At 40.9% G+C, this 17,248-nt stretch overlaps 2 protein-coding genes across 2 annotated transcripts in view; both read left to right on the top strand.

Annotated features, from left to right (window-relative positions):
• grk3 (G protein-coupled receptor kinase 3) overlaps positions 1–3,030 on the top strand; it is an 88,378-nt gene extending 85,348 nt beyond the window's left edge. Inside the window, exon 20 of the mRNA XM_079659986.1 lies at positions 1–3,030. This exon is cut by the window's left edge and continues 943 nt beyond it. The gene's annotated coding sequence lies outside the window, so the exon portion shown is untranslated.
• Positions 3,031–7,970: 4,940 nt separating this feature from the next.
• myo18b (myosin XVIIIB) overlaps positions 7,971–17,248 on the top strand; it is a 56,368-nt gene continuing 47,090 nt past the window's right edge. Inside the window, exons 1-5 of the mRNA XM_079659985.1 lie at positions 7,971–8,067; positions 11,263–11,392; positions 14,020–14,163; positions 14,745–15,275; positions 16,768–16,831. Coding sequence (XP_079516111.1) covers positions 11,354–11,392; positions 14,020–14,163; positions 14,745–15,275; positions 16,768–16,831 — 778 coding nt within the window. The 5' untranslated portion in view covers positions 7,971–8,067; positions 11,263–11,353. The remainder of the gene's footprint in view (positions 8,068–11,262; positions 11,393–14,019; positions 14,164–14,744; positions 15,276–16,767; positions 16,832–17,248) is intronic.

The raw sequence follows: 17,248 nt of genomic DNA, 5'->3' as shown, positions 1-17,248 counted from the left end.
CAGTGTACATAACTGTGTGTTTCAGTGTTTGCATTACTCTTCTATGTCAGATTATTCTCATCCTCCATTAATCTGCAAAACCCATTATACAGTCGCTCTTAAAGGGACAGTACACCTTTAGTACAGTAGAGCTTACAGTCAATCTACAGGGCTTCACTGAGAGGTGGTACATGCTTTCTCACTAGTTAATGGAATTGCACGCCAAACACATCTGTCTTTAAACGCAATGTCTTCTTCTGGAAGCTATAATTGAATTTCTGAAGATAGTCGTTTGACGCAGGAACTACTTTCATTCCACCGTATCAATACGCATAGAGAAGCATGCATCTCAACACAAGCAAGCGGTCTAGTATATCTTCCACAATCTGCATCAAAAATCCAAATGAATTGATAGCTCTGAGGTTGAAAAGAGACATTTGAATGATTGATTTGAAGTTGTACTGGCCCTTTAAGAGTTCTGGTCGATAAGAGAGTTGCACCTAGTCATATTTGCAGCGTTTTCTGAATGACAAATGACTTTTAAAGATTAATGGATGATGGAAATAATTAGTTTTGTCGTTGGAAAAGTTTCCTGTCAATCATCCTCCAGGTTTACGGTTTAACGAGGAAGAGGAGAAGCTAATTAAAGGAAAAATCCACCCTAAAATGAAAGAACAGAAAGGCATTTTATACACCGCAGACTCTCGGAGGCGTTCAGGACATTTTTTTATAATGAAGGTTGTTTTTTTTTTGCACTCATTACCGCACACTGCCTCATCTGCATGTAGTTCTTTAAAGCCTACATTTCCCAGAATGCCTCACCTCCATTCAATTTAAGAAACAGGAAGTTGCTCCTTCATCGAGTCAGGCTTACACACATGTTTTCTTGATGATATGATGAAAAATGCACGTTATAATTCAGACAAATGTAAACAAACAAAAAAAATCTTTCAGTTTAAAAGCATTTTTCACAATAAAAGCATCAAATCCTCACATTTTAGACGCTGAATCTGCAGCTGAAGACTAATATAATTACATTTCACACAATGTTTTCTTTAATATCCGAAGAAATGCACGTTATAATTCCTCACAGCCTGAGTGTTATTCCACCAAAATGTCCCAAAAAAATTATTCAGTTTAGTCGCTTTTCACAATAAAAGCATCAACTGAGAAGCTGCAACTAACAATAATCCTAATAACTGTAGATTTGTTTTGTAATATAGTGACAAACATTATAACTTCTCACAGCCTCACATTTATTTCCAACAATTTTCTAAATAAACACAACAATTATTCAGTTTAAAGCTGCTTTTCACAATAAAAGCATCAAAGCCTCACATTGTAGACGCTGAAACCAGTTCACCAAGCAAATACAAAAAAAACGAGTTTGGAAATAAATAAAAACAAACCCGTTATCTCCCGTCAAAGAGTTTCAGGGTGGAGTTTTCCTCAACGTTTTTTAAAAGGATTGAATTCTTTCTGTTCCTAAATGTGACGCAGTTCAGAGGAGGGTTTTATGAAACGGAAAGACGCCGCACAATCGAGGAGGAAGAGGAAGAGGAGGAGGAAGAGGAAGAGGAGGAAACATGATTTTAATTTCAGGGTTTTTTATTTGGTCTCCATGCAGTGCAGTTTGTGTCGTCATGCAGTCCCAGAGCTGTGATCGTGACTTTAGGAAAAGGGTTTTGACTCGAGTGCGTTGTGATTTGTTTAGCCTTTACGCAGTCGGGGGGGGGTTGGGGGGGGGGGGGACTTATCGTCTTATAGAGAAACGCGGCCGCCTCTCCAGGTGTCTTTTTATTTTTGTAAACCAAAATGGTTTTTATTGTTTTCAATGAAATGTTGTTGCACCTTTTTTGTTTTTTTTTAGCCCGATGTGTTACTTACTAGTTGTTCAATGTGCCAAATAACTGTCTGCAGAACGAGTGGGGCCTCCTTTCTCTGGACTCTCTCTCTCTCACACACACACACACACACACACACACACACACACACACACACACACACACACACACACGGGATTGCAAAACTGTGACCAAACGGGGAAGAAATGTGTGTAAGTGTGTTTCCAGTTTAAGAAGTCTCCTGTCACGCTGTGTGTGTGTGTGTGTGTGTGTGTGTGTGTGTGTGTGTGTGTGTGTGTGTGTGTGTGTGTGTGTGTGTGTGTGTGTGTGTGTGTGTGTGTGTGTGTGTGTGTGTGTGTGTGTGTGTGTGTGTGTGTGTGTGTGTGTGTGTGTGTGTGTGTGTGTGTGTGTGTGTGTGTGTGTGTGTGTGTGTGTGTGTGTCATTATCTATTATTTTGGATCCTCTGCTCACACTCATACACACTCGCAGACCCACACACAGTGAGAAACTGTGACCAAACAGAGAAGAAGTGTGTGTGTGTTATTCTCAGTCTATTATTTTGGATCCTCTGCTCACACAGTCATACACACATGCTCAGACTCTCACACACACACACACACACACACACACACACACACACACACACACACACGCTCAACAATGAAAAAGACAAAAAAAAGGAGGGCATATAGGAAAAAAAACTCAAAGTATATATAAATATATGTGTATATGAAATGACAAAATGCTCTAGGATTATTTAAAAGATTTAATGTAGAACCATCGGGGGGGGGGGGTCCATGTGAGTTTAACTGTTTGTGGTGAAGACTTCGGCTCAAATCTTGCACATAAAGACTTTAGATATTGTACCTGCGAGTTCCAGATGATTATTTTTGTTTAATACAGGACTCTTTCTCTTTCATATTTATTGCGCGAGTCTCCGCCGCGTTATTAAAAAAAATAAAAGTTCCTCTGGTTCACAAGCTCCGCCCACAAACACAAATACTACTGGCTTATGGGTTTATTATTATTGCCATTAAAAGGGTATGATAGTACTGATATGTAATTGATAATATTATTCAATGATTAATATTGAATTTATTTTTGTTTGGATGATTTGACCTTTCTGTTTGTTTGGAGGCAGGTAGGACGTTGCGTGTTGGACTGCTTGTAAAATCAGTTCATGAATAAAAATCCTTTTTCCGTGTTGCTTCCTGTCTAACTGTGATTTTGTGGAATGAAATGTCATATCTTTTACGAATAATGTCAATTATATATTATGTCTTGCATGTTTGTGCCTTTTTAAAATGTTGTTTTTTAAATTTTTCTGAATGTTTTTACATTTTAACGTCCCTAAAATGTGAGTTTCTTTTTCATTAATTGGTGGGAAATACACATTTACTCAAGTCCAACTTTAAGATATACTTTTGAACATTAAAGCATGGATTTATATCACAGTAGAGCCACTAAATATAGTATTAGTAAAGTGTATATTGTATATAATATAGTGTGCTACCTTATACTTTAACTTTACTCCAATTAAGAGCCAAATATTGCTTCATTTATCAAAAAAACGAGCGTTAATTTAAACAAGACTATTTAGTAAATAAATGATTATGGCTTCTTAAATTAATTAGCATTACCTCTACCTTGATTAGCTGCAGCATTAAATAATATAATGTACTTTATTCTGTACTTTTAGTATATTTTGCTGCTAAAAACTACTTTAAATGCAGGACTTTTAGCAGGAATTACTTACTAATTAATGATTTAAATCACCAAAAAGCAGGGTTTCTTACCTTAAAATCAGCTAAAATGCATATTTTAATCCAAATATGCCAAAAAAGATGCATAAAAGTTGAATTTCATCAAGAACAATTGTGTGTTAAGGGTTTAATTATCTCCAAATTTGGTCAACATGGATCCAAACTAGCCAATATAAGGCTTAGTCCTCTTGCCAAATAGTGAGCCCACATGTGTCTGTACTGCTAAGCCTTATATTGGCTACCTAGCTTACTTCGACTCCTTCATCAGCCAGCATCCTTGGTCACTGAGTTGATCACTGAGCATCCTTGCTCACTGAGTTGATTCTCGCTAAGTAGCCAATATAAGGCTTAGGGACCTGCCTTGTATAGTCCAGTTGAATCGAACCCTGGTGCTTTTACCCGCTTGGCGCGGTTCATTTGGGTCGGTGTGAACACAATCCGAGACCTATTAAAGGTCCCATGTCATGGCCATTTCCACTGATCATAATTCCATTGTTGAGGTGGTCTACTAGAATAGATTTATATTGTGCAATTTTCCAAAATCACTGGTTTCTCAAACAGCATCTCTGTAAACTACGTGTATTCACTGAATTTCACTCTCTGCCTTTAACGGCTCATTGTAGCTCCAATAGCTCCAGCCCCCACCCTCCCTGTGAGCACAGTGTGCTCTGATTGGTTGGTTCGCGCTGAGCTCCGTGGAGGTGTGGTTTCCTTGTTTAGCGAAACACAGCCAAACTCACCCTGAGCACACACAAAGTCACAGCCGAAGTAAAAACAATAAGTGTGGCTTGATATTGAGTAAGAAAAAGGTTGATAAACGCTGTGAGAATGGGTCTGCAGAGAGAATGGGTCTGCAGAGAGAATGGGTCTGCAGAGAGAATGGGTCTGCAGAGAGAATTTCGCCGCGATCCCGACTGTCTGTTATCAGCCTGCAGCCAGGGAGGAGAGATCAGCAGAGCTGCCTGCACTGAGTGTGTGTGTGGATTGGTCAATTTGGACCAATCAGCGGGGGCTTAATGTAACGGCTCCACGGACGTAACGTAACGGCTCCATGGATTGGCCCATTTAGTTCCGGGTACGTGCTTTCGTAAGCACGTACCCGGAAGAATCAAATGGATGATGACGTTTCTCCAACGAGGCGTTTTGGGGAGGTCTTCTCTGTGTTAGAGTTTTACTCGCTACAGAGTGTACTTTGAGGGTTTTGACTCTGCAGACCGTTTACATGCAGAAAAACCTTCATAACACACAAGGGGACGGGTACTAACCGGAAAAGCATGACATGGGACCTTTAAGTGAACTAAACAACCGGACTCTGGTCCGCCAAAACAGGTGGTCTCGGAGCGCTTGCTTGCGAACTCTGGAGCGGTTCATTGCTGGTGTGAACGCAGTCCGCACCAAAACATAGGAAACGCAGTATTTACGAGTCACAAGAACGCGGATATCTTCTAAATCTTTAGCGAAAGAGTCTTTCAAGACATCCGCGGTTGTTTAGTTAAAGAGTGGAGCAGAATGAAGTGCTGAACAGTGTCGTGTAAAGTAAAAATGCTCCGTCAACTACATAAAAGTAAGAACACCTGTCGTCGGTGAAACGCCCTCCTGACTGCAGAACGTCTCATTATATGTGTTATAATGTTTTTTAACGGACGTTGTCTGATTATATAATCATATGCGCGAGCCGCTAGTGTCTGTTGATCTCCAGATTAACAGCAGCATGTAACCTGCCGATGCTCCATGGCGGAGGCTCCGGTAGAAATTGCCGGGATTTGCGATTTTACCCCCTTAATGTCTGACCAATGGTTGAACAGCATTTCCGTGCACATGACTTGTGTTTAAAGTTTATAGTCCGTTTGAGTTTTGCCCGTGTGAACGCAAACCGAACCTTCAGAAAAATGAAACAATGTGACAAACTGTGGTCTGGTGCGCAGCAGAGAGCGGACTGTTAGGTGTGAATGCAACTTCCAAAGAGTTAAATACCAGTGAGAAATGAAATGAAATGTGGTGTTTTTCCTCCGTTAGTCCAGGTGTTTTTGTCCTCTTAAACTGAGCAGGTATCACCAGAAGAGAAACCATCAAAAAGTGAGTGGGATTAAATGTGAAGTTACAGTACTTTACTTAGTTAACGCTAAATCTACAATTAAAGACCAGAAATCACATGAAATACTTAAAAAAATATTAGACATTAAAGGTCACCTATCATGTTATTTGTAGGCAATAGCATAGGTCTCAGATATATACAAATATATAAAAAACATGTCGATGAAGTGTTTTGCTCAAAATACCAAACAGATCACCCATTCTAGCCACGCCTCATATCCCTCTATTTCACTTCCTGTTTCTAAAGTGCTGATTTGGGTATAAAGCTTTAAATAAAAAGGGAGGGGTCTGAGCTCATGCGGGACCCGGCAGCTACTGTCTAAACTAAATGCTGCCGTGATGAAACGCCATATCATGGATTATCAAGGATTCTCTCTGAAACAGTATGGAGCTCAAAGGCTTTCTCTCTTGCCGGTTATACCACAAGGTGAGTTCCTTTTTACTTCCTGCTTCTTCACACACATGCTCTCCAGTACAGGTTAGCTCTGAGTGTTAGCATGCTAATGTAAACACCGACCATATTACGTCCAAAACAGTCGGGCATTGTTTCTGATAGCAACGTTTCTGATTGGGCCGTGGGTCCACATTTCAGATATTACGTCATATCGGACGCAAATCTGGATCAGCTCCGTTGTTCCCCGTTTTTAGAGATTAGGGTACGGAGGAAAAGAGAAAGGGTTTTATTTTCTGACGCTGCGTGAGTTCCCCGACACACCAGGGACACATGTTGATGTATAGAAGACATCAGAAAGTGCATTTTGCATGATAGGTCCCCTTTAAGAAATGTTTACAGATTCAAAGAGACACTAAGAAGAAATGAATACTAATTCAATGCTTTCAGATATTTAGTCAATTTAAAATGTTATTTGAGATACATTATTTTAGAAATGAGTCATTTTGAAGTCTGTATTTTTAGATACTTAGTTCTTATTGGAGATATTGAGTCACTATTAAAGCTACTCAGTCATTCCTTTAAGATGTAAGTAAGTATTTTTGGATATTTAGTCATTCTTTTTGAGTTAATAACTCATTAAGAGACACTGATGTCTGTATTTGGAGATACTAAGTCACTATTTTTAGATAGGAAACCATTAGTTTGACAGACTTAGTCATTATTTTAAATATAATTCATTATTCTCAGGTGTTATTCCAAGATACCGATAAGATATTTTAAAACCCTGAGTCATTGTAATGAACTCTCTTTCGTCCCAAGCCTCAGATATATTATTATTATTAATATGAGCCATCAGATTTTTCTGGCACAAAATGGCCGCCATACATCACTTACTCTCAGAATAATACGTGTTTATATTTTCCTATATCAACATTTGTAGTGTGACCCCACCCTCTCAGAAATCAGCCTCTCTCTCCCCCCCCCCCCCCCCCCCCCCCCCCCCCCTCCCCTCAGCTGCAGCTGTCAATCACACTGAACAGCTGACTGCAGATCTGCTGCTGCACATGTGCGGAACAGCCTGCGTCCATTACACACACTCTAGGAAAACAAGCCTCAGCTAAAAATCTCACTTAGAGTAAAACCTGTTGGTTCTTTTCACGATGAACTTAGTTTAAATTACCTTTATTGACACAAACAGACAAATCTGACACTACAAATAAGAAAGCCCAACTTTAACTCAACTAAAAAACACAAAAAAACTGTTAAAATACATTTTAGTGGAAACTTAACGAGCCATCACATTGACTTCTACATTTTATCATTGCTTTAAAACCCACTTAATTTCCCCCTTAAATGCCAGGTATTTCTGTTCATTTCCCAGCATATATTAACCCTTTATTTACCTCTCTTTTCCAAACCACACGCAGGATATTCATACTGTGTGATGGAGGTGGTTTAAATAACCTTTATCGACACAGACACATCTGACACCATGAAGGAGAAAGCCCAACTTTAACTCAAATATAAAACACAAAACACTTTAATAAAAACACTTTTTCAAAAGCAATTTCAGTGGAAACTTCTTAATGTTCTCAGTGCTTTAAACCCCACTTAATTCCCCCTTACATTCCAGGTATTTCTACACATTTCCCAGCATATATTAACCCTTTATTTACCTCTCTTTTCCCTAAACTTAATACAGGATATATTCATGTTGTTTCCTCACTTCTTAATTTCTCTTCTGGTCGTCTGGTATCATCAGGCTCGTTTGACCCCCTCTCTCTCTCTCTGTCTAAAGATATTTATAGAGGCATCGTCTGTCAGTGTTTCTTATCACTGATTGGCCGCAGACCCCCCCCCCCAAAAAAAAATGAACTCTATTTGTGTCTCTGTGCTGCATTCACTCTGTCCTGAGTGAGTAGGGGTGTTTGTGTGTCAGTGGGATTTCTCACTTTTCCGTGTGTTTTGGATCTTTTTGCAGCTTTTTCAAAGGTAAGAGTTTGTTTTCTGTCTTGTTTTGACTTAGAGGTGGTTTTATATGAATTTATGGGTTATTTTAGGGGGTTAGTGAGTGAAGGCCTGACGGGGGCCTAAAGGAGCCGGGGGGGGGGGGGGATTTTATTTTGACTTTGGCTACAGACAGAATCAGAAAAAATCAGAAAAGTACTCTTGAACTTGAGTAAAAGTAGAAGTACTCAGGTCTTGTACTTGAGTAAAAGTAGAAGTACTCAGATCTTACTTGAGTAAAAGTAGAAGTACTCAGGTCTTTTACTTGAGTAAAAGTACAAGTACTCAGATCTTGTTCTTGAGTAAAAGTAGAAGTACTCAGATCTTGTACTTGAGTAAAGGTAGAAGTACTCAGATCTTGTACTTGAGTAAAAGTAGAAGTACCAGAGTGTAGGAATACTCTGTTACAGTAAAAGTCCTGCATTCAAAATGTTCCTCAAGTAAAAGTAGAAAAGTATTCTCATCAAAATATAGTGAAAGACAGTAAAAGTAGTCGTTGTGCAGATTGGTCCCTTTCAGAATAATATATATGATATGTTTTATAATGATTGATCATGAAAGTGTTCTCAAAGCTGGTAAAGGAGCAGCTAGTTTGAATGACTTTGTATACTGCAGGGTAGCTGGTGGATTTACTCCAGGTGGAACTAAAGTCTGATTTAACACTTGATTATATTTCACATCATTCATCCACATCTGTGAAGTAACTAAAGGTATTAAATACATGTAGTGGAGTAGAAGTACACCAAGTACCTCTGAACTGTAGAGGAGAAGTATTAAGTAGCATGACATGATGCTTAAGTAAAGAATATAAACCCGGCTCAGGACGATTGGTTTTTATCGTTGATTTTCTTTCAAATGGAACATTAATTCCTCCTCTTGGGTCATAAATATAAAACTGCTCGATCAGGTGGTTGACCCATAGTGTAAATCAATTACTGAAGACAACTGGGTGTCACTTCAACGTTAAGAAATATGTATTTAAAGTGGTTTTTGTGTGTTTTTGTGTCCTGGTTGTTGAGTTGTCTACAGGGCGTTATATGTGAGACGGACTGTATGACCCAGATTTAAATGCAGTGTATTAGAGAGAGACATGCCACTGAAATGAGACAAATATTTAAATGTAGAGTTTAAATCTCAACAGCTCAGCCCCCAAATATAGAACAAACGAACATAACAATATATATAACAAAATTAGGTACCACTTTACAATAAGACTACCCTTATAAAGGATTCATAAAGGGTTTATAATTAGGTTGTAAACAGTTTGTTAATCATTAAAAACCATCTATAAACCAGTTCTAACATAGTTTGCATACGTCAACACAGGCTCACTATTTGGCAAGATGACTAAGCCTTATATTGGCTACTTACTGTAGCGAGAATCAACTCAGTGAGCAACAGATACCAAGGATGCTGGCTGATGAAGGAGACGAAGTAAGCTAGGTAGCCAATATAAGATTTAGCAGTACAGATACATGTGGGCTCACTATTTGGCAAGCAACCGGTCACAGTTGACCTGTTTATCTCATGTCTTATAAAAGCTTATTAATGATTTATAAAGTGTTCACAACCTGATTAATAAATGAATTACAAACTATTCGTAAACCCTTTATACGGGTAGTCTGATTGTAAAGTGGTACCAACTTTATATGCGAGTAGTGTCTTACTAATCTTTTTATTTCTCCATGTTGTTTCTCCTCCTGCTTTAGACTCTGAAATTGATCTTAGGTACGCCATCTTGAAGGATGTTTATATTCCTGAAAGGCAACTCGAGGAGCGAGTGGAGGGGAGTCTCTACTTTAAAGAGTCCTCTCCTGCTGATGTTCAGGTGTATATCAGTATGTAGTGTCTCTACTTTAAAGAGTCCTCTCCTGCTGATGTTCAGGTGTATATCAGTATGTAGTGTCTCTACTTTAAAGAGTCCTCTCCTGCTGATGTTCAGGTGTATATCAGTATGTAGTGTCTCTACTTTAAAGAGTCCTCTCCTGCTGATGTTCAGGTGTATATCAGTATGTAGTGTCTCTACTTTAAAGAGTCCTCTCCTGCTGATGTTCAGGTGTATATCAGTATGTAGTGTCTCTACTTTAAAGAGTCCTCTCCTGCTGATGTTCAGATGTATATCAGTATGTAGTGTCTCTACTTTAAAGAGTCCTCTCCTGCTGATGTTCAGATGTATATCAGTATGTAGTGTATCTAGTTTAAAGAGTCCTCTCCTGCTGATGTTCAGGTGTATATCAGTATGTAGTGTCTCTACTTTAAAGAGTCCTCTCCTGCTGATGTTCAGGTGTATATCAGTATGTAGTGTCTCTACTTTAAAGAGTCCTCTCCTGCTGATGTTCAGGTGTATATCAGTATGTAGTGTCTCTACTTTAAAGAGTCCTCTCCTGCTGATGTTCAGGTGTATATCAGTATGTAGTGTCTCTACTTTAATGAGTCCTCTCCTGCTGATGTTCAGGCGTATATCAGTATGTAGTGTCTCTACTTTAAAGAGTCCTCTCCTGCTGATGTTCAGGCGTATATCAGTATGTAGTGTCTCTACTTTAAAGAGTCCTCTCCTGCTGATGTTCAGGTGTATATCAGTATGAAGTGTCTCTACTTTAAAGAGTCCTCTCCTGCTGATGTTCAGGTGTATATCAGTATGAAGTGTCTCTACTTTAAAGAGTCCTCTCCTGCTGATGTTCAGGTGTATATCAGTATGAAGTGTCTCTACTTTAAAGAGTCCTCTCCTGCTGATGTTCAGGTGTATATCAGTATGTAGTGTCTCTACTTTAAAGAGTCCTCTCCTGCTGATATTCAGGTGTATATCAGTATGTAGTGTCTCTACTTTAAAGAGTCCTCTCCTGCTGATGTTCAGGTGTATATCAGTATGAAGTGTCTCTACTTTAAAGAGTCCTCTCCTGCTGATGTTCAGGTGTATATCAGTATGTAGTGTCTCTACTTTAAAGAGTCCTCTCCTGCTGATGTTCAGGTGTATATCAGTATGTGTCTCTACTGTGACATGTCTCCATGCTTTAATGTTCAAAAAGCTCTGTTGTGATTGGTCAACTGGTTACAGCTGTCCCGCCCCCTTGGTGTTTGTGTGTAATATCTTGATGTGTAGCGTTGACATGTTTTTCAGATTTTACACGTTTCCTCATCTTCACTCTGATCTTCCTCTCTCTCTCTCTCTCTCTATGTCAGGTTGTTTGTGTTTCCTGCACACAAACACCTCCACTCTGACATCACTTCCTGTTGTGACCCCCCCCACACTGACCCCCCACCCTGATTAAAGATGGCGCTGTCTTCACGGTTAAAACTGTGGGAGCAGAAGGGAGGTGCAGAGATGCTGCGTTTCACTAACATCTAATATATCATCCTCACTGCACGTGTCCGTGTGTCCGTGTGTCCGTGTGTCCGTGTGTCCGTGTGTCCGTGTGTCCGTGTGTCCGTGTGTCCGTGTGTCCGTGTGTCCGTGTGTCCGTGTGTCCGTGTGTCCGTGTGTCCGTGTGTTCGTGTGTTCGTGTGTCCGTGTGTCCGTGTGTTCGTGTGTCCGTGTGTTCGTGTGTTCGTGTGTCCGTGTGTCCGTGTGTCCGTGTGTCCGTGTGTCCGTGTGTTCGTGTGTTCGTGTGTCCGTGTGTTCGTGTGTTCGTGTGTTTGTCCGTGGTTTCGTGTGTCCGTGTGTGTGTCTGTGGTTTCGTGTGTCCGTGTTTTCGTGTGTTCGTGTTTTCGTGTGTCCGTGTGTTTGTCCGTGTTTTCGTGTGTCCGTGTGTGTGTCTGTGGTTTCGTGTGTCCGTGGTTTCGTGTGTCCGTGTTTTCGTGTGTTCATGTTTTCGTGTGTTCGTGTGTCCGTGTGTTCGTGTGTTTGTCCGTGTTTTCGTGTGTCCGTGTGTTCGTGTGTTCGTGTGTCCGTGTGTTCGTGTGTTCGTGTGTTTGTCCGTGTTTTCGTGTGTCTGTGTGTGTGTCTGTGGTTTCGTGTGTCCGTGGTTTCGTGTGTCCGTGTTTTCGTGTGTTCGTGTTTTCGTGTGTCCGTGTGTGTGTCTGTGGTTTCGTGTGTCCGTGGTTTCGTGTGTCCGTGTTTTCGTGTGTTCGTGTTTTCGTGTGTCCGTGTGTGTGTCTGTGGTTTCGTGTGTCCGTGGTTTCGTGTGTCCGTGTTTTCGTGTGTCCGTGTTTTCGTGTGTCCGTGTGTTTGTCCGTGTTTTCGTGTGTCCGTGTGTGTGTCTGTGGTTTCGTGTGTCCGTGGTTTCGTGTGTCCGTGTTTTCGTGTGTTCGTGTTTTCGTGTGTTCGTGTGTTCGTGTTTTCGTGTGTCCGTGTGTTTGTCCGTGGTTTCGTGTGTCCGTGTGTGTGTCTGTGGTTTCGTGTGTCCGTGTTTTCGTGTGTTCGTGTTTTCGTGTGTCCGTGTGTTTGTCCGTGTTTTCGTGTGTCCGTGTGTGTGTCTGTGGTTTCGTGTGTCCGTGGTTTCGTGTGTCCGTGTTTTCGTGTGTTCGTGTTTTCGTGTGTTCGTGTGTTCGTGTTTTCGTGTGTCCGTGTGTTTGTCCGTGTGTTCGTGTGTCCGTGTGTGTGTCTGTGGTTTCGTGTGTCCGTGGTTTCGTGTGTCCGTGTTTTCGTGTGTTCGTGTTTTCGTGTGTTCGTGTGTCCGTGTGTTCGTGTGTTCGTGTGTTTGTCCGTGTTTTCGTGTGTCCGTGTGTTCGTGTGTTCGTGTGTCCGTGTGTTCGTGTGTTCGTGTGTTTGTCCGTGTTTTCGTGTGTCCGTGTGTGTGTCTGTGGTTTCGTGTGTCCGTGGTTTCGTGTGTCCGTGTTTTCGTGTGTTCGTGTTTTCGTGTGTCCGTGTGTGTGTCTGTGGTTTCGTGTGTCCGTGGTTTCGTGTGTCCGTGTTTTCGTGTGTTCGTGTTTTCGTGTGTCCGTGTGTGTGTCTGTGGTTTCGTGTGTCCGTGGTTTCGTGTGTCCGTGTTTTCGTGTGTCCTGGTTTTCGTGTTTTCGTGTGTTCGTTTGTCCGTGTGTTTTTGTGTTCGTGTGTGTGTGTGTGTGTGTGTGTTAATATTAATATTCAAGACAAGGAACATTTAATTACAATCACAGACGACAACATGTTCAAGACCGTTTAACGTACACTTAATCTGGGATTAAACTCTGTATTTAATTTAGATTGACTTCAGTCTAACTATTATATCATAGTATTACTTTGTTCACGTATTCCTTTGGAAGTTTTTCTCATAATCTTGCCAGAAATGTTCACGGTTGATTTTGGCCTTTTTATGAAATGTTTCAAGGCAAAGCAAGGCATATTTCAGGATACCTTTTCAGACATTTTTATACATATTTCATTTATTTTTAACATATGTTTGGGAATTATTCTTTCATACATTTCTTCAAAAGTCTTTCATCCTTGATTCCCATATTTTAGGATATTTTCCCTTTTTTTCTGTTAGCATGTTCCTGCTGTTTGAGGCTCATCTTACTTCCTTTATTTACTGTTGACCAGTTGAACCCGCAGTAACGTATCATATTCAATAACAATAATAACACATGGGATTTGTATAGCACTTTTCCTAATGCTCAAAGACGCGTATATATCTTTATATCTAAAAAAGAGAGAAGATGAATATTAACTATGTTACTAACTAAGATGTGAATGTGTGCAAACTAAAACCCTGCATGTTCTCAGTCACTCAGCTGCACAATGAATTCACTGCATGGTGTGTGTGTGTGTGTGTGTGTGTGTGTGTGTGTGTGTGTGTGTGTGTGTGTGTGTGTGTGTGTGTGTGTGTGTGTGTGTGTGTGTGTGTGTGTGTGTGTGTGTGTGTGTGTGTGTGTGTGTGTGTGTGTGTGTGTGTGTGTGTGTGTGTGTGTGTGTGTGTGTGTGTGTGTGTGTGTGTGTGTGTGTACAGCCACAGTGACGGTGTGTGTGTGTGTGTGTGTGTGTGCACAGCCACAGTGACGGTGTGTGTGTTTGCTCCACAGATAAAGGAGGAGAAGACCCCGGTGGCGGCGGCTGAACCGCCCCCCCCCCTGAGCGCCGTGCCGGGGGGGTTCCTCAAACAGCTGGTCCGAGAAACTGAGAAGGAGACGAAGCTCAAAGAGCCTGAGAGCAAAGAGGAGCGGCCGGTGAGGGAGACACACTTTCATTTAAACTTACATTAAGACGATCGACAAATGTGGAAAAGGTCTGAAAAAATGTATTTAAAAAAGTTGAAGAATTTCATTAAAAAAAGGCCAAAAACAAATGTGAAACATTTCTGGAAACATATCATTCAGAAAGTCTGAAAAATACCCAAAGAAATGAGGAAAGGGTCAGAGAAAATATACCCTAAAAGTGTCTGAAAAAATACCATTAAAACAATCTGATAAAAGACCCTAAAAAAGCTCTGAAAGAATCCCCCAAAAATATAAAAACAAAAGTATCTGAAAAAATACCATACAAAATGTTGAAAATGTCTGAAAAAAAAATCGGAAAACAGACTCTAAAAAAGCTCTGAAAGAATACCCCGAACAAAAAGTGGAACATTTCTGAAAAAATATCATTAAAAAACGAATTATCTGATATCGTAGTTCGAGAAGCTTTGGAGCAGATCGTTCTCTTCCAGCCGAGGAGTTACAGAAAGTTTCTGAACGTATTTGTAGCTTTTTTTTGCTGTTTTTCGTCCAGATTTCTTTTAACAAAACGTATTTTCTTCGTCTCTCTGCAGCCGAACAAGCTGAGTGATAACCTGGTGCAGCAGTTCCTCCTCCCCGACGAGACCCCCCCCATCCTGGAGGCCGAGATGATGCTTCTGAACAGCAAACAGAACGAGAACCAGACTCAGAACCAGACTCAGATCCAGACTCAGAACCAGACTCAGATCCAGACTCAGAACCAGACCCAGAACCAGAACCAGAACCAGACTCAGAACCAGAACCAGACTCAGAACCAGAACCAGACTCAGAACCAGAACCAGAACCAGAACCAGAGGCCGTTATTATCCCCTGACCCTGGACACAGCAAGCAGGAAGTCAGACAGAAAGCAGCAGCAGCAGAGACGACGAAACAGCAAGTGGAGATGAAGCCAGAGAAGAAGAAAGTTCCGGAGATGAAGGAGATGAAGAAGAAGAAGGTGGAGGAGGTGAAAAAGGAGGAGAAAAAGGGGGAGAAAGAGGAGAAAAAGGGAGAGAGAGAGCAGCGTCAGGAGCCAGAAGGGAGGCCGGATGACTCATCTGTTACCGAGCAGAACAGGAAGGAGGTGAGTCTGCAGGGAAATCAGTATTAAGACGCAGAGAAACTACTTCCTGTTGCACTGAGTGGCTTTAAAGTGTCATTGTTATTGTTATGGAACACATTGTCCTCATTTTGTTAGAAACATTTAAAATAAGCAAGTGACCTTGATCTTCTTATCTGCATTTACCCAGACAAAAAGAACATATTTAAATATTCCTCAACCTTTAGGGAGTCTGAGATGCACCGGGAACAATGTGAGACGTTTAAATATGATTAAATCCTTAAAACTATTTAGACAAAGTGTAACTCCTTGCATTTAGTGGCTTTAAAGGCACCATTTTAATTATTGTTATTTTATCTATTCCTATAACATGCATTTTAAATTGCATCTTCTTCTCTAACTTTCTCAGAAACATGATTAAGGAGAAGCACTTTGTCTGATTTAATAATGGCGCATTTCCACTGCATCGCGTAGCACGGTTTAAGCATGCCGTGCCAAACCCGGCTCGTTTTTGGTTGTGTTTCCACGAGGGGTAGTTCCGGCTAACGGGTACTTTTTCACAGTTTTTCTGGCCCCATAAAATCGAGGTTCTTACCGGGCCAACAACCGGGCTGAGTATGCTAAACTAGTGAGAGAATCGCTAGCAAGGGGGCTACAACTACAACAGATCAACATATTTGACCGTGATTTAATTGTAATACACGTTTCTAAATGATGCCGAAGTAACAACATACTGATACCGGTTAGTAAACACCATGAATTAATGCTTTGACAAGTCTGCAGACAGACGGCAGGCGAAACACCTTTTAAAATGTGTGTTGTCTAAATGGAGCTTGGCTAAGCTAACGCAGTATATGCTCCGACCGTCCACACTCACAACAACGGCCTACAGACATAAATAAACCAGCGCCTGTATTCTCCATGACACAGACAGTCTGTGGTTTGTACTTGTTTCACTTCTGTCTAGTCTCTGAACAGATATGAGGAGCTGTGAGCTCTGAGGGCTAACAGCTAACGGCTGATGTTGGTTTTGTGTTTCTCATTGAAGATGACGTCACGGCTCCGCCTACACTGCGTTACTATAGTTACTGCCCCAGCTACTAAACTGTAATGGAAACGCAGCATAAAGTGAGCCTGGCCTACCAAGGCCTAACTATACCGTACGAGGCCCTGAAGTGGTTGCGCCATGAATGTACCTATTGCATTGTATTTTTAAGTGCAATAACAATATTTCAGAGCTTACATTACTTGTCACTTTTAATTCTTGCATCGAATGAATATTTTAAGCAACATTTTTTATTTAGTGATACTTCTGTCATTGTATTTTCTTAATGCAAATAGATTTAATGTATTGATTCCTCATTGGTTTGCAAATAGACACTGACAAAATGTGAATAGTATTGGGCGGAAATCTCCAGAATCAAAGTTATAATGGCAGATCTTTTCATGCTGTATTCATATCTCACAAATAATACAAGATATTAATATCCTGTATCATCTTTCTCTGTTGCTTCAGGTGAGAGATGTTTGGTATGAAGCAGGAACCGTGTGGTACGTCCACAAAGACGGGTACACACTGGGTGAGTCATCAAAACACACACACATTTGATGTAATGTAATGTGTGTGTGTGTGTGTGTGTGTGTGTGTGTGTGTGTGTGTGTGTGTGTGTGTGTGTGTGTGTGTGTGTGTGTGTGTGTGTGTGTGTGTGTGTGTGTGTGTGTGTGTGTGTGTGTGTGTGTGTGTGTGTGTGTGTGTGTGTGTGTGTGTGTGTGTGTGTGTGTGTGTGTGTGTGTGTGTGTGTGTTAGTCCTCTGTTAATCCTCTCAGTCTGCAGTAATCGTTATTACCTTCATATCATGCAGCATATTAAACTCAATATGCTGCTCCACTTCCATCTGCTCATTCATCCATTAAAGCCCTTACTGTAACTGATCCACACACACACACACACACACACACACACACACACACACACACACACACACACACACACACAC

This window comes from Notothenia rossii (assembly GCF_949606895.1).
Source record: "Notothenia rossii genome assembly, chromosome: 11".
Lineage (NCBI taxonomy): Eukaryota > Metazoa > Chordata > Actinopteri > Perciformes > Nototheniidae > Notothenia > Notothenia rossii.
This window is presented reverse-complemented; position numbering and strand designations above follow the sequence as displayed.